The sequence below is a fragment of the Lagenorhynchus albirostris genome, chromosome 7 (assembly GCF_949774975.1).
Source record: "Lagenorhynchus albirostris chromosome 7, mLagAlb1.1, whole genome shotgun sequence".
Taxonomy (NCBI): domain Eukaryota; kingdom Metazoa; phylum Chordata; class Mammalia; order Artiodactyla; family Delphinidae; genus Lagenorhynchus; species Lagenorhynchus albirostris.
The window spans coordinates 87,759,991-87,784,598 of NC_083101.1; the positions used below are offsets into that span (position 1 = coordinate 87,759,991).

A 24,608-nucleotide genomic window follows, 5' to 3' on the forward strand; every position below is an offset into this window, starting at 1 on the left:
ATTTGTTCAAAATAATCTGAATAGGTCCTATTAAATAAAGAATGTTTTAAGGTTTATCTTCCTTTTCCTGCCCTCTTGAGTAAGAGAGATTTCACTAAATAAAGTATTTTTCCATTTTGGAGCAAAGTTATTATTTAATTCAGGTTAACTGCTGAATACAAGAACAGGACAGGTCGGGGAGGGGGGGTATCCCATGCTGGGATAGAGTCTATCCCCAATCCCAGCAATCACCCTTCACACATACAAATGCCACCACAGTAGTAGCAATGGTATTGTCAGGAGGAAGGAGAAAGCAGAGACTACTGTGTGTTACTGTGATCAAGAACAGTTCCTGCTGGTTCTGCAGGGGAATATAAGAGAATCTTTTAAAACATAGCTCAAGCCTCCTTTCCAAAGATCACATTCATTCAGAGGCATCTATCTTTGAGTGTCCATGATATTCACAGATAAGTTCCTCTATGTGATACAGAAGATATATAGATATCACCCAGTTCCATGTCACTTTCCAGAGATCCGGGGTCAACTATGAAATCTCTATCGCAGCTCTTGCAGCACCCATTGCAAGGATGAGACTATAATACGCACTCAAACATATCCTGAATGGATATGTTTTTACTTCAAGCCCTTTTAGTCACAATAGTTTAAAATTAGAATATAATAGTGGAGTTAAAATCCCAACCTCAGTTGTGTTTGCTAGCTAAATTCTAAGCTTTTTTGACAGTACACTGTCAAAAAGGAAATAAATGAATGTTAAGATGCTTGTTTCATGTATTAGGTGCTTCCAGAAAGCTATCTAATGACAGCAGTACAATAAAAAAATTCTAAGAGCAGATTGAGAACAGCTCCCCAAAATGTAAAACCATAATGTTAATTCTGCTACACATTCGTGTCAAAGCAATTCTTCCTCAGCACCTATAAAAGAATGTGAAAATCAGAATGCTTTTCAGTTTAAAAGTCACACATACCAAATATAGTTCTTAAAATATTTAGCCATCTTTAGTGCCTCCAATTTAAGAAGCAATACTCAACTTAAAAGGTGCTCTATAATTACTTCTTACCAATAAATAAGGTATTCTTAAAAATAAAACAAAGTATCTCATTTTAAGTTATGTCCTGTGGGATACTTTGACATTCAAATTAGTGATACAGAATTAATTGGAATTCAGACCTTTCACTTTGGCTCTGTGTTAGTAGAGGGATAGTTTCCAGGATATTATTAACTGTATGCATATATTCATATCATACATATATATGATTAGTTATATACCAAAATGAAGTTTTCTCATCTTTTAAAGGTTAAAACATACACGCACGCACACACACATACACACACACACATACACGAGAAAGACACCATAAGACAGGTCATTTTGACCACATATTGAAAAAAATAACTCACTTTGTGTAGGAATTATCAAGTAACATTTCCATCACTAATTTCTCTCAAACTGACACTGTTTAAATTAAGAGACCAAAATTACATAATGACTGATTCCTTCACTGCCTGTCTTCATTGAGATGATGACTTAAGAGTATATGCCTTCTCAATCTTTCAGTGATAATGAGCATGTTGTTATTAAATCTTCATATCCCCTCCTCCCTTCCTCAGTAATACTTGGCCCACTGCCTTGTTCAAAGTAGTTGCTCAATAAATATTTGTTGAATAAATTCCATAGCACAATTCATACGAATACAAATGAGGATAAATGAGCAAAATGCAGAGAATGATTCAGCTGAGATGGTCCTAAAATAGAGGACTTTGCAGAATTCATAATCTGTAATGATATTATAGCATTACGGATTGGGTATAAAAAGATCAATGTCATAAATTGCATAGCAGTGCCAAGAAAGTAATTTTACTGTCAAATTAGAACTTGAAGGAACAACAAATATCACTGACATCAGGAACAAGATGTTTTTCTCTTTTGTGAAAAGTGCACTGTCGACCAAATTTTAATGGTGTAAAAGTAAACTACCTGAGAAATGAAATCAATATGTGATATTATGCAATTAGAATGAATTTACCCTGCCTAGCTTCCTCAGCTTTTCAGCCTCAAAGACAATGGGACCAAACCTTTGAACTGACTGGTGAATAAAGGACTCTTAAGAGAATTGCTCCTCTAGAATATAAATGATACTAAGAATTAAAGGAGCTGAATAAAAGATGAAGAGGATAAAGTCATAAAATTTTCAATTGAAAATAATAAGTATATGGGGCCATTCAGATTTGTTCTTTTGGTAAATGGCCTTGGTTGAGGAGCCTGAAAATAAAAGGGAATCAGAATATTAAAAAAAATTTTTTTTAATAGGATACAAAAGAACTCCCCTGTTCCCAAAGTTCAGGTTGGCATTTCATGAGATTTCCCTCTTACCAAACACAGTAAGTGAGATATATGCCTGTCCACTAAGCAAAGAAATGCCTAGAAATAACTAAAATAATGGGGGGTGGGGGATGGGGATCAAGAACAGCTGTCGTAACAACTCATTCTAAGTATCCTTTCGGCAAGCGCTTACAAAAGTGAGATTTAATTAAAATAAAAATTTAGTATTACCAAAAATATCCACCATACAAAACATAGCATTCATAATTAACCCCATAAAATATCACAGAAACTACTTCCAGCATTACCTGTACACAGAAACCAACAGAACTTTTCATATAAAGACAGATTTCAACTTAAGTCGTAAACATATGAAAGATACTCTACAGTTATAGAAAACTAAAACTGCTACCTAAGACTAAAATTAAGACAAGCAAACAGGAAGAGACGGAACCAAGAATCACAACTAACAGATTAAATCTACAGTTTTAAAATCATCAAAGAACTGCAAAGTAGAGTCAATGATCTGAATACCTTTGTTGGAGCAGTATCCATGAAAAGCTATAGAAAAAAAGAGAGAGAGAGAAGGGCGTAAAACTTTCAAATAAACTAGAGAATTCAGATGAGATGTACAAATTCCAGTTAAATAACCTTGTGTTTCAGAAGTTAAAATCAATTTTATTTTGGAAATTGTTTTCTGAGATAATCCCTGGCTAATATGGTAGTCAGCACTTCTACAAATTAAGTGACTAACCAACCTTGGAAGCTAAAAATCAAAAAATGTAAAGAAACAGTATTTGAAAATTGGTTAGCTCCTGCCGCACCACTTTCTTTGTCTCCATACAATCTCTCCACTTTTGGCCCAGAGTAAACCCTGGACCTACTTACCTCACTCATAATGGTACCTGGCCTAAGTGAGGACTGGCTTTTAAATACTCAGATAAACCAATCTACCCATGTTTTCATTTCTTTTTAAAGACAATTATAAAAGTAATTTTAGTGTGAAGGACCTTAAAGGACTTACTAAGATTAAAATAAAAATATTCTGTAGCTAGGATGGGAAGAAAAACAAAATACTGGCTACTAAAATTATTTTTTCCCAGTGTAATAAAGAAAATAGATTTAAAGATATCATTTCTTATTTATCTTATTTTTTAACTCCCACCCCTTCCAAATAAATTGGGTCTCTGTGCCACACATTAAACATTAGAAAGGCCTTTTGAAAGGTAATTTGTTTTACCCAAAACAAACACCCTGTCTGCCAATAATATGCACCACCAGTGTCAAAGCTTTTGGATCTGTGAAATACTCTTTTAAAACGGATGTACTAGGGCACAGTCATGCTTTAAGTTAGCCACTCTGAAAAATTTGTATTTTATCAGTAAATAACTTAACACACGTTTTAAAAATAATCTTCTACCTGAGGCTCTCCCATGAGGACTTTGCATTTTTACGAAGAACCACCCCCCATAAACTTAGCTGCAATTTAATAGTAGCAACATACAAACTCTTCAGTATAATAAAAGCATGTAATAATAGCCTCCGAAGAGTTTTGGTTTATTCTTCCTCTTACAAGAAATCTTTAAAGTGAAACTGTAACGTTTTTCCCAAGGCAGAAAAGATTATCAACACGGCGCCAAACCTCCTCCACGTCTCTGACAAATACTGAGCCAGCCTCATCTGCAGCGTTTCTGCCCTGAAGATTACATTCAGAAGCAAGGAGAGGAACACACTGCATTTTCACTGTTTTGATTCACCGAACCTTTTGTGCAAGTACACGTATGGGGGAAATGTTTGCTTCTGAGCCTGAAACCCTCCCAACCATGATGACTCAGTGTGCCCTCTGTACCCCCGGGCTTGCCCACTGCTGGCATACTTGTAATACCAGAGATCATTTATGGAGCCCCGGTTGTCAGCGAGGCACCAAGCCAGGCACTTAACATGCATCCCCTTCATTTCATCCTCCCAACAACTCTGCAGACTTTTTATTTTTAAACAGATGAGAGAATCCAGGCTCCAAAAGGTTATTAAATCTGGCTGTGTTCAGCCCCTGTGTGGGGAGACACCAGCTTTCCCTGGTGTCCTCGAGCCTAACTACCAGAATTAGCTCTTCAAAAACGCTACCATCAAAGTTTTTCCTCCCCAAAGATTTCAACCAAGATATGGTTCCTCTTCAGATTAGTTCTCCTTCAAATCCTCCAAGTTTTATTTTCTCAAGTAAAGCAGAGAACATAACCTCTATGAGAGCAGGGACTATCTCCCAGCAGTGACCTATTTTATGCACTTGAAGGAGGAAAAAAAAAAGGCTGGCAGAATAGATATTCATTACATGTTTGCTGAAGGAATGAAATATCTGGAAGATCAGGGGTGTAATGATGGCCAACTTGGAAAATAGCATGAGCTCTGAAAGACCTGAACTGTGTAGTTAGTTTGCTCATTTTTCCAAATTCACTAGATAATTATTCATCTCTCTAAATTCAACTTCATAGATACTACTTATGGAGTATCTACTATGACATCATCTACTAGCCAAAGTAGCAAAGGACTAACTAGTAAATGTTCAAGAAATCATTTATGTGTAACTGTGAAGCAGCTTTATCTGTCAGAAAGAATAAAAGGCAGGTGATCATGACTTTCCCAAAAAGAAACTGCATTAATTTGCAGTTTGCAAATTTGCAAACTTATTTTACAAATTTGCAAAATGACTTATCTCTGGTCTTGGCTTCTTCACAGGGAAAAATGGACAACTGTGAAATTCCTAGGGGATTTCTTAAAAGCCTTTCAAAAAATACCAGGTCCATCAATTCAGAGTTCCCAGGAGACTATCTCAGAAATTTCCAAGAAATGTCATTGGTATGTGCCAGTGCCTTCTTTCCATCCTAAAAATCCACAAAGTGGTTTCATTCCAGCTCTCCCCAACCCCAACAAAATTTGGAGAAATTCATTCCCATTCTAAGGCACAGCGCAGTTAATTTGTGCTGTCAACTCCTGGCATTAATACCATCTCTGTGGGACTTCCCTGGTGCTCCAGTGGTTAAGACTTTGCAGTCCCAATGCAGGGGGCCCAGGTTCAATCCCTGGTCAGGCAACTAGATCCCGCATGCCTCAATGAGGATCCCACATGCCGCAACTAAGCCCAGTGCAGCCAAATAAATAAAGAAATATTAAAAAACAAAAAAATACTATCTGTGTAACCCAGTTATTCCACCTCCCCCTCATCTTTATGCCCAAACACTCTTTATGTGGCAGCAACACTGAAACTGTGTTAAGTTTTTGCCTTTTTATTGGTGCCTAAGGAATGAGACTCCTTAGCAGATGACTAACACAATGCCATCAGAAGTAAAGATGTTGAAGAATTAAGCGAGCACATAAATCAAGAAAGTAAATTCACATTACGCAGAGAGTAAGTATAGACATAAGTCATAAGTAAGAAGAAAAATGAACACTACAGACTTTGATGAGTTTCAGTTACTGAAACTCAATCTACTACATGAAACCGTTGAAGAAAAATTAATTTATTTCCTCCTTGAATCAGTGCCCCAGGTTAACAGCATTCCTTTTCTATCAAGAAAAATATATTTCTATCACTGCAAACAATGAATACACATGACTATTTTACATAGTAAGCATTCAAAAAATACTTCAATTAATGAATAAATTTTCCCTGTCTAATGATGTCTAGCGTGATTTTTAAAATCCTAAAAAGAAGGGGGGAGGAGTAGTGCTGTATCTGTTTCATTTTATTTGATGAGTATCCAATACACCATTAATCAATGCTTTTAAATAACCATCCTGACCTCAATTAGAGCTTCTCCAATAAAATTAGTTACTGTTATAATATAGACACTCTTTAAAAGGTAGAACATAATGGCAGACACTGAAAAAAAGTATTTTTCAATTTAAGACAAACCACCAAGAATATTTTTTAAGCCAACAGTTATTGACAATTTTTGTTACTAGTCAGAAATTTAAAAAAAAAAAAGTAAAATAAATTGAACTTCTGTACCAGCTATTAAATCCTATAAATTATCAAAAACAGATTATGCAGTAATGGTATAGCCTTTAATTTTTTTTCTATATTAATAAAGAGGAAAGGAAAATGTGCAATGTCATTTACAGAGGGCCCTATTTAAGGGACAGGAATGTATAGAGATCAAAAAGATACAGACTTCTGGCCACAAGGAGGTTCATAGGAAAATCAAAAACCTGACTGTGGGGAATTTCCTGGTGGTCCAGTGGTTAGGACTCCGCTCTTTCATTGCCAAGGTCCCAGGTTGGGGAACTAAGATCCCACAAGCCGCATGGGCAAAAAAAAAAAAACCAAAACCAAACAAACAACAACAACAAAACCTGACTGTGTCCAACATTTTTTCCCTTGGTATTTCTCTCATCTAGATACCTAGCTCCAAATCCAACTGAAAGCCCTCCTCGCTTCCCTTCTTGCCCCTGCTTCCTGACTGATAACTCGTTAGGATCTTATCTTTACTCAGTTACCTCTTTAGCATTAACATATACAGTTTATACTGTATTTATAACCTTTCTTTCACATGGTGCACTGGAACTGCACCAGGAATACAGGTAAAATTCTATGTCATTGCATATGGCAAGAACTGAATGAATGGTCAATGAGAGGTTGATGGGGTCTGCTTAGGAATAAAACCTGGGTCAGTCTGCTCCTAGTAAGAGTAGTGTCCAGTATATCGGGGTGGCAGGATAGACAATAAATAATGACCACATAACAAAAGAGAGAGGAACAAAAATAGGAATTAAGCCTCCTATGTTAAATGTACACACATGAAATACTCTGGGATCTACGGGAATTCAACCTACAGATAAAATAGACTGTAATAAAAATGTGAAGGGACCAAAGTTTAAAAAAAAAAAAGTAATGTATTTAAAGGCAGAGTGGGCAGAAGTAATAATGTTTACAAACCAACCCCACTGGGAAAGAATCTTCACAATCCTGTAACAAGTGTTGGTGAGAATGTGGAATAATCCATACATTGCTAGTGAGAATGCTGGTGGTACAGCTGCTTTGGAAAAAAGCCTGGCAGTTACCATGTGATCCAGCAGTTCTACTCCTAGGTATATACCCAAAGGAATTCTACTCCTTGGTATATACCCAAAAACTTGTACGTGAACGTTCATAGCAGCATTATTCATAATTGCCCCAAAAGTCCACTCACAAATGGATAAACCTATATATACTTTGGCCTGGCCTCTTCACTTCAAGTTTACAGTCACACGTGTAGGTAGACATGTACACTGATGCTACTGCAGCCATTTGCAGTAGGGATTGGAAAACCCCCAAATAACCATTTATTTATTAGCATTAAATAAATCACAATTCAGCCATACAATGCCACAACATGCAGCCATTAAAAAGAGGACCGCTCTTACTGGTATAGTACAATTTGTAGAAACTTGAATATGAGTAGAAAACTGAAGGGAAAGAAAATATTACCAGGCAAGGGGGACTAACTATATTTATATATCTCCTTTAGTAATGTTTGACATTAAAAATGCGCATGCACTGCTTTTAGAAAACAATAACTGAGGGAAAAACAAGTTGGGAAGGATGCTACCAGGTTGCCATTTGCTGAGGATGAGGCCTCAAGCGTTTCCTACAAGCCCAGTAAAAAGAAATCCTCACCTTGCATCCAAAGTTACTTTGTCTTGTATATCACACCAATCAAACTGATTAAGTATTATTATTCCCAGGAATACAAGACTGTCACTAAGGGACATCTGGAGAAATCGTAGGGGAAGTTGATTTCCTTAACTCCCCTGGAATGATCTTACACTGAGATTGGACCCTTCCATTATCTGGGCTTGTCATCTAAATACGAGTATTATGATTTTATATAGTGCACCAACTATTTCCTCAATATTCTGCTTGGTGACGTTTTCTGAAATTAATTCATTGATCACTACCTCAGGAAAGCCAGCCACATTGCATCTTTTTTTCCATAAAGAAGCAAGATTTACCCCAATGACTTTGCTGTCAGACTCTTCCTTTTTGATTGGAGACAAGTGTCTCCAATAGGGAACTGTCTAAACAAGTCATAAAACATACACATATATATAAACAAGTCATAAAACATATACATATACATTTAAATCCACATACACCATTTTATGGTTTTATACTTTTAAACCATATCTATTTTGGCAGAAGCAGTAATTAAAACCAAATGAGGCAGTTCTGCATGTACTAATACAGAACAATCTTTCTGCTAAGAAATACTGTGAAAACAATGTGCAAAACAACGTATTGTATGCTGCCGTGCTTATGTACGGTAGAGAATGTATACGTGTAACCATGCAGTCTATTTCTGTAAGGATTCACAAGAAACTAGGAACATAAGTTGCCTCTGGGGAAAAACACCCGGTGGCTGAGACCAACTTTTCACTATATATAATACTCCTCTTCACCTTTGTAATTAAGAATTCTGTACCAAGTAAGTGTGTTACTTGCCCCCAAATTAAATGCTATTCAACAAGGTCCTTCGAAGAGGTATACATAACAAGGCATAAGGCCTGTGTGGGTCCTGCACCCGCGGCCCTCCTCTGCGGGGCCATCTCCCCGGGAGCACACAATGTGGTGGGATCTGGTCTCAGCCTCAGCAAGTGGGCTTTACCTCCTAAAGCGCCAGGCGCTACGGTGGACCTGCGCTGGTGCCAGCCGGAGACAGGTACTTAAGGCAACCCCTTCCTGCCTACCTCCTCTGTCGCCAAGGTCCATCCACTCAACGCCGAGATACCTTCCGCTCTACTCTCAACTTTCTGTGAAATGGACCTTAGTTCCAAAACAACTATCCATCGACCTAGAAAATAATTTCTACTAAATTTCTGTGTTTGAGCATCTTCTTAATTAATGTTCTGACCACTCCAGCTTACCTGGTTTATCAATGGGCGGGAAACAGTTTATAAAAATCCAACACACCGAGGTTTACACACTCTGCGCCACAGAAAACAGACTGAAAAATCCCTCAAAATTGTAGACAAAGCGTTTCCACAAACATTATCTCATTTAATGCCTTCACACGCTTCAGTGTCAATCCTGGCAAACCCAACGGCTCCCAAATTGGATTTATAAAGTCTTCAAGAATTGTAGAATAGGCACTAATAATAAAGCAGTTATCAAACGGCTGCTTTTCTACCTGTGATTTCTCAAAAGTGACAACTCTGGGCATTCATCAAGCTGACCGGTTCAAATGCCATCTAAGTGACATTCCGGAAGCAAGGCAGGGAAATTATCCCTAGGAGGTCTGGGGCGTGCTCATACGCGCGCTGGGGAGGGGGCGAGAGCAATGAGGACCAGGGCAAGGATCTGGCTTCCGCGCCGGGCCGGGGAACGCCGCCCCAGGCGGGAGGGACTCCATTTCCCACAGAGCAGCGGAGGTTTGGCAAACGCCAAATAAACACTGCAGCTCCCGCGCCGGCGTGTTCAGCGCGCTCGGGGAATCCTTTGGAGTGATTCGGAGGTTCATACTCCTTAAGGGCCAACCGAGCTTGCAACCCGGGAGGCGGTATCAACTCGAATTTAGGAAAATCCCGAGGCGCCGAGCAGACGCCTGCAATTTAGAAAGGTGACCCCTGGGGCCATCTTGCTGGGGTAGGAGGGTGCAAAACGGATAAAGTTACAGCTTGCAACAAACGCAGAAGAAAACTCGGGGTAGGGGGGCGCTCCCAGGGCCCGGATCCTGAAGGGGGTGTGGCCGGCTCTGGCTTTTATGGGGGTGGGGGTGGAGGCGTGTCAGTCTGGCCCGGGGAGGCGCCTCTACTGCCCCGGGTGGGTGGGCTAGGACCCCCGCGCCGGGTGCCGCGTGTCCGGGGTGCCCCGCCATGCGATCGCTCGCCGGCTCACCGGTGATGTCCAGGTACAGGTCGTCCTGCCGGTCCAGGTGGTGCAGTTCCTGCGACGTGGAGCTGCGGCTCTTCTTCACTCCCGGCGAGGACGACGAGCACCGCCGCGAGCAGGGGGGCGCGGCGGCCCAGTTCGGCCGCCGCTCGCTCTTCCGCTTCATGGAGGCGGCCGCGGCCCGTCAGGGGACCACGACCATGGCCTCGCGCGCCCGGTAGCCCGCCGAAGCCCCCGCTGGCCCCGCGCGCGGGCGCTCAGGGCTGCGGGCGCGGAGCGGCGCTGCGCCGACTGCAGGCGCCGGCGGAGCCCGGCAGGAGGTGGCCGCGCAGGAGCCGGAGGAGGGGCCTGGCCCACCGCGGCTGTCCCGCTCCCTCCTGCGGCCGCCGCGGGACCCGCGCCACAGCCCTCGCTACAGCGCCTCCTGCCGCTGCCGGCGACCCCCAGCCCGCCCCCAGGTGCCTGCAGCCCGCTGGCGCGGCAGAGGCGACGGTGCTGCCGCCGGCGCCTGGGGCTGCCCGGAGTAACCGTGCGCGCCCACCGCAGCCGCGGACGCTGCCGCCGAGGCGCCCGAGCACAAGGGCCGCGGCTCCCGGGGACTCCCGGAGGGTTGGTCCGTAAAGCTTCATTCACAAAAAGGGGCCCACAACCCTCCTCGGGGCCCGCAGACTGAGGCCTTTTATTGGTCAGTGAGGCGTGACGTCACAGACACGGAGCTTTTCTACAGGCAGGTAGCCGGTGACGCCATAAAGAAAAGTCTGAGTGATTCCGCCAATCAAAGATAAAAGTGTGCTCGCCACCCTACGCAAGACCCCCAACTTTTCTGTTTCTTCTGTGTTCCCCTAGTGCCAAGACCCCAGTTCACAACTTCATTTAGTGAGTCACCAAAGCTTTACACAGCCCTACCCTAGTAACTTAACTCCAGTTCTTTGGCCTGTATATTTTTTAAAGTATTTCTTGGTTTTCCCTGTAATAGCGCCAAGTGAAAGGGACTCTTGCCATGGCTGCTGGCTTGGAAGAATATGGACTTCTTAAATTGTCTGCTGTTATATAGACTTAAGGTAGAGTTGATGTCAGAATTTAGGAACTATCTAAATCAGCTACGGTCTTTCTATTGACCTATGCCCAGGATTCAAATAGACCAAGCAAAGGCTTCTTAAGGAGTCAATAAAATTACCGTGGAAACACGATATACTGTAAAGGTTTGCGCCTCGAAGTTCTTCATCTCGGAATCCTATGCCCGAATTGACTCAGTAGTTTTATACACCAGTTGCTATGTTTTTCTTACCTAAGGTATCGACAGGTCCAATTATTGAAATATTGAAGCAAGTGGCGAATTTAATCCTTTAACTTTTATCTTGCAAACTGTATAATCATTTTTTTTTCCTACTGGGTTAAAATAATGCCTGATCTTTCTAGAACTTCACCAAAACTGTCATTTTGGAAGGCTTTTAAATGAATTTCCATGGTGGCATAGAAAAGGGTGTTAAGACTGGAGGGCAGTATTTAGATTTCATACCCCAAAATTCTACATCTTGCAAGCTCTTCCTAATTTTTCACCAGTATTTTAACGTTTCACCCTGCAGTTCCGCAGTTACTGCCAACCTCTAGAAGAAAAAGATGAATTTGAGTCAGTCATCCAGGAAGCCTCTCAGAAATGCACATTTCAATGGAGTACCTGGAGGGGGCGGGAGGCTGTTTGACTTCTATTGTTGAAGGCCTTTACCTTAACACTACCAATTAAGGAGGAATGGGGGCTGGGGGAAAGAGGGCTCTGCATGACAGTGGCATTTGAACAGTCTGGAACTAGAGATCTGACACTTAGACCAGAAATTTAGTAATCATGTTCATTCTTCCCATTTCCCATAAGGAAATCAGTCAGTGAAGGCCTTAAATTAAAAATGGCAAAAAAAAAAAAAAGGCCTACGTGTTGTCTGTAAGGGCAGCAAAGAAGCAAGAGACTTGGGAGGCTGTGAAGTGCTGTGCAAATGAGTCTAGGTAAACAGAAACCTACCCATCCCAGGTCCTCTGTTCTGACCGAGAAGAGGAGGCCTTTCACACTGGCCTAGAGGCTCAACGGTAGAAAGGCTGCCATTTCCCGGACTATCTGGCATTTTACAAGAGTAGGTCTTGGTTTTTGTTTTGTTGTGTTGAGGTATAATTGACATATAACATTATATTAGTTTCAGTTGTACAACATAGTGATTTGATATCTGTATATACTGCAAAATGATCAAAATAAATCTAGTTAAAACTGAGTAGGTCTTGTTTTGAATAGATAATACTTGGGTGTTGTCCACTTGGCTCCTTAGATTAAAGAAATTCAAGTACGCTTTGACATTGTATTTGTTTGAGAGTGACTTATCTAAATGTCGGACTAAGACTAAAGTGCGAAGAAGTTCACCTATATCAGTTTGTTTTCTCTCACCTTCAAATACAATGTTTGGGCTAGAAATTCTAATGAAATGTATATGATTTAAATAAAAGAAAAAGTGTTATAAATACAGATAACTATACTGTTAAGTATTTTCACATTTCAAAAACATTAAAATTTTATGGTTTTGTTAGTATAACATCATTAGGAGAGAAGTTATATGATTACACTTTGAAATTATGCAGAAATATCTTCCATTTTGGGGAATAGATAGTCCATATGCTAAGTATACATATTGAAGTTTAAAACCATATTTATATTTTGTTTTTAGGTCGTGTTTAGATAGTGGCAGAAAAGTGCTATTTCTTAGTGATACTTGTTTTGTGTGTAGCATGTCTTTTGAACAAATTGACTCTTCCCACTATTCAATAAGCTGACCTCTGGGCTCCTGGGCTCTGAGAATTTGGCCACAGGAAATGTAGTTTAGTTTGCTTGGTTGGTTGGCTAGTTTGTTGTTCAGACTGACCATTGATCATAGAATTTTAGAGCTTGAAAGCACCTTAGACAATATTTGGCGCAAGGCTGTTCTTTTACAGTCAGGACATGGGGACCCACCTAAGTGGCATTGGCAGCCCTGGGGCCAGAATCCAGACACTCTCCAGGATTCTGATTGTCTTTTGGTTGTTTCCTCAACATCATGGGCAGCACAGTGAAAAGCTAAATAAAAAGGGAAGGGAGGGGTTCTCTAAAATAGTCCTTTCTACTAGGTAAATTGACCCTGAAAGGAAAACAATTATGGAACATTTTCTTATATATTTTAGGTAACTCGTATTCTGAAGAATGTAAATCTTGCCCTAAAATTAGTAAAAACTGGTGGGTATATATATGATGCTAAAGTTTCAAATGATAATATAAATATCAGAATCAGTGAATTACAGCTTTAATTATGTGAAGATAATTTGTTTAAAGTCAAATTTCCATAAAAACTAGAGGGTTTAGGTAGCAGGCATATGGGAAAACACACTAAAATCTTCACTAGCATATTTAAGAAGAGTTGGTTTTATTTCATTGGCTATTCTGGTAATCTCAGTGTTAATCTGAAATCCCCTATGTTCCCGACCCTGAGACTGAAAATCTCTTAGAACTGCAAAAAAGGAAGAAAATGAATATATATATATATATATATATATATATAGCTACCACCACATGCTGGCCACAGTGCTAAGGGCTTCACACAAATGCCCTGTTTGATGGTATTGTTCTTATTTTATTGGTGAGAAATCCCTCATTTGACAGGTCAAAGCAGTCATCCCACCCACCTTCTGCTGTGAGTTTGGTTTGAAAACCCATGGCTCTTTCTTGGGGCCAGCATCGTGCATCAGAGGTTGAGAACAGAGTTTGAAGGGATCTTTCCTTGTAGGTAGGTTTCTGAAATGGAATAACCTCTATAGTTGTGTAAATATTGTAAATTTTGATTCATTTTTTGGACCTCAGATCAGACCCTAACATTGTGGATTTTTAAAACAATATTCCTGATGGTAATTTGGATTTTTTGGTCATGTACGCTTCTTCCCACCAAATAATAATAATAGTAATAATAATGGAATAATGGAATGCTGGGGTGGAGGTGGGGTAGAAAATGAGGAGAATTCTGGTTATTTTGAGTCTTGTGATCAAGTATGACTGAGGATGCTTTCACCGCAAAGCCAAAGAGCCCTGTCCCTAAGGGGGCTGAGTGAGCAGTACCAAACTCTTTCTCTCACATTACCTTTCGAAACATGCTGACATGCCTTTGACATACTGTCAGATATTCAGTATGTCAGTAGAGTAGAATTTAGTAATTTGGAAAAAACGGAAAATGATACATGTATATCAGCACATTCATGCACTCCTTGACTAAACACTTCTACCAAGACTGAATGAACATACATGCTCAATATTAGCTTCTTAAATCTAGGTCTTATTTTGTGATAGTGGATTTTTACCTCAAAGATTTTTTAGTAAGTTTTTCTTTCTCCTTGATTTTATAGCATATAACCAAATAATGCATGAACATGTGGTTGTATTTTTTTTAATTTAAATGAAAAGCAGAAATATATATATATATGTATATATATGTACATACATATATGAAAGTTCTCCTTCACACCTCAATCCTACCTCCTACATAACCACCTTTAACAGTCTATATTTAGATTTAAAAGATTTGTAAAAATAAATTGCTTTATACTGTGCATATTGTTCTGTGAACTTATTTTTTTCACTTAATACTGCGTCTTGAAAATTATGTCAGTCCTTATGGACAATTTCATCCACTCTGATGGTTGCATAGGCTTCCCTGTGTTTTCCATATTTATATTCCTATAGATAGACACTTAGGTTGTGTTGTGGGGGGTGCTATTACAAACAGTCCTACGATGAATATCCTAACATATGTATATCCACAGGAGATGGAATTGCTGAATCAAAAGGTATTCACTTTTAGAATTTAATAGATACCAACAATATTTTGAGTGTTTCCCCACACCCGCACCCTGAATCACTGGATATAATTAATATTTTTAAGTTTGAGGATAAAAATGATATCGGTTATTTTCATTGCATTTCCCTGATTGCTAGTGAAGCTAAGCATATTATAAAGTGCTTATTAGATGTTTACAGTATATTTTCTAAGAATTTCTTATTTATGTCCTTTGCTCGTTTCTCTGTTTGTTTTCACTTTCTTTTAAATTGGTGGGAATATTTATATATTATGGGTATCATCCCTTCAATCTTGGTTGATATTACCTGTCTGTCTATTCTTTGTCATATTACTCTCTTCATGTTGCTACAAAAGTTTTGTGTTTTAATGTCAAATCAATTTTACCAATCTTTTTAAGGCTTCTAGATGTTGTATCTTGTTTGTCCCATCCCAATATTTTAAAAGCATTCTTTATTTTCTTCTATTTTTTTAGAGATGTTCTTATATTTAGGTCTTTAATCCACCTGGATTTTATTTGGAGGATGTAGGATAAAGTAGGCATCTATTTTTTCCCCCAACATTTCTTATGATATAGTCCATCTTTTCTCCAGTGATTTGAAATGCTACCCTTTTGTATGTATAGTTTTCATATATACTGTGGCCTGATTCTAATCTCTGTTCTTTTTTATTGATCTTTTTTGTCTATTTCTGTGTCTATGCACACTATTTAGATTACTGTAGCTTTATAGAATGGTTTGGTGTCCAATGCGATTAGTTCCTCCTTACAGTTTTTCTCTTCCAAAAATATTTTTATAAAACTATCACCACTTTAAACCAAATGTTAAATGTTGCCTCTCTAAGACTGAGCCAAAGAGAGATGATGTGCCTCTTGATGAACACAGCATCACCAATGAAGTATTAGAGCCAAAAATGTTTACCCTGAATCTAATCAAGTTTTGAGATCTAATTTCAGTTTACAGGAAATATAGGGGGTAGAGGAACAAGTTAAATGACTTATAAGGAAACAATCTAACAAATCCTGAATGTGGGACTTTCTACAAACTGTTTCTTCAACAAGCAAATGTTGGGGGAAAAAAACTGGAGTCTACTGAGTGAGGGGATCTGTGGTAAATGAAAAGAGCCTTAAGAAGCATAACAACCAAATGCAATGCATATACTCTCCAGCTGTAAATGACATGTTTAGGACAACTGGAGACATCTGTATATGGATTGGGCACTAGGTGATATTAGGAAAATGTTGTATGTTTGGGGTATGATAATAATAATATGGTTATGTAGGAGAATGGTCTTATTCTGGTGGTATGGACTGAATTGTGTCTCCTCAAAATTCATATTTTGAAATCCTAACCCCCAGTGTGATGGTGTTAGGAGATGGGGCCTTTGGGAGGTATTTACGTTTAGAGGAGGTCAAGAGGATGTGGCCCTCATGTTGTGATTAGCACCCTTATAAGAAGAGGAAGAAAGTGAGGACACATCTAGAAGGTGGCTGTCTGCAAACCAGGAGGAGAGTCATCACCAGCAATCGAATCCACCAGCACCTTTGATCTCGAGGAGATAGCAGTGAGCAGTGGCTTGAAGCAAGATCTTAGTTCCCTGCCCAGGAATTGAACCTGGGTAGCCTGGGTGAAAACCAGGAATCCTAGCCACCAGCCCACCAGGGGCTAGAGGCTAGAAACAAAGTTGCCCTGGCTCTTGCCCCTGTTGAAAAATGAATTTCTCAAGGAGGCAAAAACTGTAAAAACAGGTACAAAGTTTATTATTAGAGACACAGCACAACAAGTGGGAGAGCACACAGAGAAAACAGTTTGTTTTAGACAGAGGCAAGGCAGATATAGACACCCTGAGAGAAGGGGTGTGGGAGTCCTCCCTAATGAGGAGGAGTGCACCAGAGAAGTGATTCACATCACTTATATAGGGCAGTTCTTCCAGGTCTTTGTTTACCTTTGGCCAATTATCTCATTTCTTTTCTACAGGGACCTGTCCTAGGCCCATGCCTGACATGCATGCGTATCTTTTTGCCAAGATGGATTACAGTACAGAAGCCTATGAGGAGGCTGACACCACCTATTATGTGGTGATGCCCCACCCCCACCCCTTGACCCCCCGAGGAGCCTTTCTGCGCATGTTTAGTCAGGGAGGTCTCCTTGACCTCAAGAATGAGAAATATGTGGTTTCTTTATCTTTTATCCAAGCGGGGCTCAGCTTCTCCTTGCTCCTGCCATTATCTTTTTCTTGATTATCTGTCCACAGGGGACAGATTCCAGCTTCTCAGCCTGAAGCCCATCTATCTCCTGCCTCACCTTGATCTTAGACTTCCCAGCTTCTGGAAATATGAGAAATAAATGTCTATTGTTTAAACCACCCAGTCTGTGGTATTCGTTATAGCACCCAAACTATCTAATACATCCAGTAAGATGCATACTGAAGAATTTATGGATAAAGTGTTGAGTGTAACCCTTTTAAATGGTTCAGTAAATGTGTACCCTATATCACTTTCTGTCTGCCTGTCCATCTATGTAATGCAGCAACTATGGCAAAGCAGTAAGAATTGTTGAGTCCAGGTAATGGTTACTTGTTTTTTCATTGTCTTTCTACTTTTTTCTGTGTTTGGAATTTTCATAACCAAAGTCAATTTTTGTCTACAGTCTTAGATATTTTTAAATTCTTACTTAGATTTTTCCTGGGGTAGCATTCAATTGCTAGACTAATTTGAGGAAAATTGATATATTTACAATATTGAATTTCTTTAATAGAAATTTCATAAAATATCAAATTTGTTTAATTAATGGAAAAGGTACAGCTTCCAATTTATTTAAGTCCTCTTATGCCCTTCAGTAAGTAAATCATCCTAGGTTTATTATGAGGCATTTCATGATTTTGCTGCAATTGTGAAAGGACCTCTTTTTTCTCTTATACAGTTTCTACTTGGTCATTGCTGGTGGACAGGGAAGCTTATTGATTTTACGTATTGTTCTTGTATCCTACGATTGTTTCTACAAGGTACAGCCTATATCCATACTAAGAAATGCAAAGTTTTTATTTCATTAAACATATATTTCTCAGCTTCTTTTGTTCACCAGGGAGACAGTATTTTAAATTATTGTCCAGACTAATTTCAGTTCCTTCTCCTGGCTTCTCACAAGGCCCAGAGGTCTACTGGAGCAAAAGAAATTACACCTATTACAGTCCGACCAAAAAAGAGAATCTACTACATCTGGAGCACTTTTATTTACACCAAGGCCAAACACAACTTCGAAATTAAACTCTTCTTTATTTTAGCCCGATTTCTGGGCGGTGCAGTCTCTCATCATCTCATTTTTGTAAGTGTAAAGGAGGCCTTGTGAGGATTTATTAACCTATGTTCAGAGTAAACTCTGGGGGTACAGTTGGTGATTTCAGCTACAGAAGTTTCCTGCTGTATCTACTTCCAACAGGCTTTTAAAAAAATCAAGGTATAATTAACGTACAATAAAAGCAAAGATTTTAGGTATTAGCTCAATGAGTTTTAAAATTATATACACCTGTGTATAACCACCACCCAAAACAAGATACAGAATCACGGACCTTTTAAAAATACCATCCATGCAAAGGTGGGCCTGGTTCCCTGTGTCAGGCCTTTATCCTGACAATCCCCCTTACCATTCCAATCCATTCCCCCACTCCTCCATTGCCCCTGCTTACTGCTCTCCATCATCTCTGACACCCCTTGGTGCTATACCTCAGCTTCTGAAACTTTCCTCCTGCTCTCTCACCCTGACTGAATTGGGTGGTCTCCGCCGGCTGGAGTCTCAGTCTTTTTCTTCATACGGGACTTGACTGTTTTCTCTTGGACTCTGCAAAATTTGCTGCAGACCCAAGTTGTCCCTGCCTTTGGGCCCAGCTGCTGGGCTAAGCCCACCAGGTCTCCTCCCACTGGGGCTTGGTGGTGGTAGGATAGAGCTTGCAAGGTTAGTAATCAGGAGAGATAACCAGGTAATCTGAAGTAGCTAATAGCCTCCTTCACTTTACTACACACATTATTCTTTCCAATTGTTGCAGGACAAGAAAGACATCCTTGTCTGGCTCTGCCTCATCCACAAAGAAGTAGATTAAAGGCATCAATTTCAAGTCACTTCTCTAATTGTAGAAGTGTAAGAGCAATTTATTCTTTATCTCCTGTTGTGGCTAGGAAGGAAATTCCTTGCAAAGGTTTTCAGAGAAAACTAGCTACCAATTTCAATACATTGGGTGATTTTTCTGTCTTTTTGTTATAAATTTTCCCATCTATGAGGAAATCCTAGCCCAGTCTTGGTTCTCCACTTGCACCCACTATTTCCTATAGGAGTAGGGAAAGCAGGAAAGAGTAAAATGCACAGATCTATCCTTTTAAATTCTTACATGGTGAGAGGTTTTCACTATTCAAGACTTTTTTTCTTCTTCAATGATACAAGAGCACAAATGGGCAGATTAAGTTGGATTCTTCATTAATTTCCTCCTTTCATTTTTAAATACAGATTCAAGTGAGCAGTGAATTATTTTATCCAAACGTAGGGACTACGCAAAAGAAAAAAACAGAAGCCTGAAACGATCCATAATGTAGGCAATCAGTTTCTAGAAATTGTATGTAAAAGTGGATATTCATTTAACAATATTTATTGAAAGAAAAGCAATTATGTTTTCACATTTAATGTATTAATTCTTTTAGTTTGTGCACTACTAAAAATTACATTTAAAACCTATGCTTCTGACTTAAATCTAGCTGCCAAAATAACACTAAAATATATTTAGAGGATCCAAGTGATGAGTTTGGGGATCAGACTTGCTCTGGACTATGTTCCCCCCGCTCCCCTAGTAAAATTTCAAAACGGCGAATCTAGTAGCATCATATTATCAATTACAATGTTCTAATAGCTCCCTGCCCCATGTAGGGAAAGTCTTCTTGAGTTTATTTTCTGCACCGTCCTATACATTTCTATGAGAGTGATCTTTATTTTCTGTCTTTTTTTTCTTCAGGTTTTATTAAGATATAATTGACATACAACACTGTATAAGTTTAAGGTGTACAGCATAAGGATTTGGGACTTTTAATTTTTAAAAGTTTCAAACCTATGGAAAATTTAATTTAGGGGAAAAACTTTAGTATCTGAACCATCCAAGAGTAAGTTACAGACATCATGACTGTATTTCCTAAGAACAGGGACATTTTCTTACATAACCATAATGTCATTGTCAAATTCAGAAAACTTAACATCCTTACAATGTTATCGAATATGTAGTCCATCTTCAAAATTCACCAGTTGTCCTAATACTGTCCTTTATAGCACTTTTTCCCCTGACCCAGGAAGAAATCCTTTTCCTAAAGATTAGCCTCAGGATGTACATTTTTTGCAGGAGTTCTCTGCTGTGATGGTGTATCCTTGATGTATCAGATTAGGACTCCAGGATGTCAATTTCCCCCATTCCGGGTAATTCATGAACTTTGATTCATTAAGGTGTTGTCTGTCAGATTTTCCACTGTAAAGGTGTAATTTTTCCCTTTGTATCTAATAAACAATTTGTGGGGAGATACTTAAAGACCACAAACTTTCACCCAGTGATTCAGTACACATTGATGATTCCAAATGAGTTGTTACTATTCTGTATTATACTATACAATGCAGACTGGTGATTTTCTAATTGTCTTCTACATTCATTAGTTGGCATCCTAGACCTAAATAGACATTTCTCCAAAGAAGACATACAGATGGCCAATAGGCACATGAAAAGATGCTCATCGTCGCTAATTATTAGAGAAATGTAAATCAAAGCTACAATGAGGTACCACCTCACACCAGTCAGAATGGCCATCATTAAAAAGTCTACAAATAATATGGGATTTCCCTGGTGGTCCAGTGGTTAAGAGTCTGTGCTCCCACTGCAGGGGGCATGGTTCGATCCCTGGTTGGGAACTAAGATGCCACATGCTGTGGGGTGAGGCCAAAATAATTTTTTTAAAAAAGTCTACAAATAATAAATGTTGGAGAAGGTGTGGAGAAAAGGGATCCCTCCTACACTTTTGATGGGAATGTAAATTGGTACAGCCATTATGGAAATCAGTATGGAGGTTCCTCAAAAAACTAAAAATTGAGTTGCCATATAATTCAGCAATCCTACTCCTGGGCATATACCCAGACAAAACTATAATTCAAAAAGATACATGCACCCCAATGTTTTTTGTTTGTTTGTTTTTTGGCCACACCGTGAGGCATGCGAGATCCTATTTCCCTGACCAGAGATCAAACCCATGCTCCCTGCAGTTGGAGCGCAGAGTCTTAACCACTAGACTGCCAGGGAAGTCCCACACCCCAATGTTTATTGCAGCACTATTTACAATAGTCAATATATGGAAACAGCCTAAATGTCCATCAACAGATGAATGGATAAAGAAGATGCGGTATACATATACAATGGAATATTACTCAGCCACAAAAAAGAATGAAATAATGCCATTTGCAGCAACATGGATGGACCTAGAGATTATCATACTAAGTGAAGTAAATCAGAAAGAGAAAGACAAATACCATATGATATCACTTATATGTGGAATTTAAAATGCGACACAAATGAACATATCTATGAAACAGAAAGACAGACATAGAGAACAGACTTGTGGTTGCCAAGGGAGAGGTGGGGGAGGGAAGGCTTGGGAGCTGGGATTAGTAGATGCATAGTATATATAGGATGGGTAAACAACAAATACAACACAGGAAACTATATTCAATATCCTGTGATAAACCAGAATGGAAAAGAATATGAAAAAGAAAAAGTTATATATATATAACTGAGGCACTTTGCTGTACAGCAAAAATTAACACATTGTAAATCAACTATATTTCAATAATTTTTTAAAAAATAGGTATTCAATAGAAAAAAGAGCTTTCTTTTCTCTCCCTTTTATGTATGTATGAACGTATGTATGTATACACATAGGTGGATGGATGGATGGATGGATTATCACTTGTTTTCTACAATGGGTTATAATCCCTTACATTGTATATTTTGATGCTCAAATTGTCCCAGATTTGGCCAGTGGGTGGCTCTTCATACTAGCTTCTGTGTCTTTTTGACAGGTCCTCATCAATTTTTTAGTGCTTTCTTATGTTCTGGCACAAGAACATGTGTAAGTTGTCCTTTCTGAGCCCTGGTCCTAGAATCATCCATTCTTTTAGGAAGGCCCGGTTCCCTTCATTGGGTAATGATATTTAGAAAGTATATGAGACCTCTGTGATCTGGCTTTGGTCTCATCTGAAAATCCCCTCCTGTGACTCTGTCACTGCCTCCTGTGCTCAGCCACATAGAGTCCCCAAAGTGCCGTGCTCCTCCATATACTTGCTCTTCCTGGATGCCCTGCCACTACTTTTCTGTATGGCCAATTCTTACTCCTTTTCACAACTATTCAAGTATTAACTGATGTGTGGTCTTCTCTGACCACCACAGAATCCTACCCTGAGCTACGCTCCTTGCAGCACTTCCTCCAGAACTCCTCTCACACGGTAGGAAAATGGCATCTCATTGTTTTAATTTACATTTGCCTGATTACCAGTGTAACTGAGAATATTTGCTTTGTGTGTGGGAAATAGAAAATAATACGGTTCAAGATAACAGGAGAACTGGGATTATAAAGCAATGAGGTTGCTATTCTTTGTGGTACTGCAGTTGAAACTTCTATAACCAATTAGTATCAAATAATGTAGAGAAGGTTATAGTGCAGTGACAATTTGGATGATTATTATTTATAAAAATAACTATTTAATTATTAAATAGATAATACACCCACATGGCTCAAAATTCAGAAAGTGCAAAGCAATAGACAGTAAAGAGTCTCCATCCCTCTGGCATTTGCAAATCACCTGGCTGCCTTCCTATAGGTAAACAATGTTTTCAATTTTTTTATGTATCCATATATAGTCTATGTAAATGCAAGCATATATTGGTTATTATATACCCTATATGTGGTTTACTTTTATATCTTAAAACAAAATGACCTAAAAAAACTTACAAGCAGAATGACTTTTATAATTTTTAACAAAGATATGTAAGATTACACTGCAGTCCATAGATTCTAAGTCAATATTAGAATAATATCTCAACATTAAGAATTAGCTACATTTTTTCCCTAAAAAAGTGGGAGAAAGATGCTTAAAATGTTTGTGGTCACAGGTCTCTCTACCAGAATGTCTCTGGTACTATATTTTATTTTCTTCATTACAAAACATAGATGGATCATTGTTTCCAATACATTTTTGAGATATAATGGACATGACATATTAATTTCAAGTATACAACATAATGATTTGATATCTGTATATATATATATATATATTTTTTTTTTTTTTTTCCGGTACGCGGACCTCTTACTGCTGTGGCCTCTCCCGTTGTGGAGCACAGGCTCCGGACGTGCAGGCTCAGCGGCCATGGCTCACGGGCCTAGCCGCTCCGCGGCATGTGGGATCTTCTCGGACCGGGGCACGAACCCGTGTCCCCTGCATCGGCAGGGGGACTCTCAACCACTGCGCCACCAGGGAAGCCCATCTGTATATATTTTTAAATGATCACAGTAAGTCCAGTTGACGTTCATTACGGTACAGAGTTACAATTTTTTTTCTTGTGATGAGAACTTTCAAGATCCATATTTGAAAAACTATTCAGATACGCAATACAGTTATTATTAACTATAACCACCATACTGCACGTTATATCCCGATGACTTATTTATTTATAAATGGGAATTTGAATTCCTTCATTCATTTTGCCCACCCCCTTAGCCCCATCTCAGGCAACCAACAATCTGTGCTCTTTATCAGTGAGTTTATTTTTTTGTTTGTTTGTTTTGTTTTGTTTTTAGATTCCACATATTAGTGAGATCATATGGTATTTATCTTTTCTGTCTGACATTTCATTTAGCATAATGTCTTCAAGTTCCATCCATATTGTCGCGTGTCAAGAGTTCATTCTCTTTAATGGCTAAGTAATATTCCATTGTATATATATATATATATCACATCTTCATTATCCATTCAGCCATTGACAGACACTTAGGTTGTTTCCATGTCTTGGCTACTGTAAATAATGCTGCAATGAATATGGCAGTGTAGATATCTTTTCAAGTCAATGTTTCTATTTCCTTCTGATAAATACTCAGAAGTTGAATTGTTGGATCTTATGGTAATTCTGTTTTTAATTATTTGAGGAACCTCCATAGTGTTTTCCATAGCAGCTGCACCAATGTATCATCCCTCCACCAGTGCACAAGGGTTCTCTTTTCTCCACATCCTCACTAACATTTATTATTTCTTGTCTTTTTGCTCCTAGCCATGCTAACAGGTGTGAGGTGATATTTCATTGTAGTTTTGATTTGCATTTCCCTGATGATTAGTGATGTTGAACATCTTTCCATGTACCTGTTTGTATGTCTTCCTGGAAAAATGTCTCCAGTATAGTTTTGTTTTGTTTTGTTTTTTTCTTGTTTTGGGTTTTTGTTTGTTTGTTGGGGGTTTTTTGGTTTTGTTTTTTGTTTGGGTTTTTTGGCCACTGCACACGGCTTACAGG

General features: G+C 39.0%; 1 protein-coding gene across 3 annotated transcripts in view; it reads right to left on the minus strand.

Moving 5' to 3' along the window:
* The window catches only part of CDC14B (cell division cycle 14B), a 107,593-nt gene extending 97,242 nt beyond the window's left edge, over positions 1 to 10,351 (minus strand). For 2 of the 3 annotated variants that reach the window (XM_060155400.1, XM_060155399.1), the window contains exon 1: positions 10,192 to 10,351. In XM_060155400.1, the coding sequence (XP_060011383.1) occupies positions 10,192 to 10,351 (160 nt within the window). Of the gene's footprint in view, positions 1 to 2,855; positions 2,883 to 10,191 lie in introns of all 3 variants that reach the window. The other variant, XM_060155398.1, reaches the window with a different exon arrangement.
* Between the last annotated feature and the right edge of the window lie 14,257 nt (positions 10,352 to 24,608).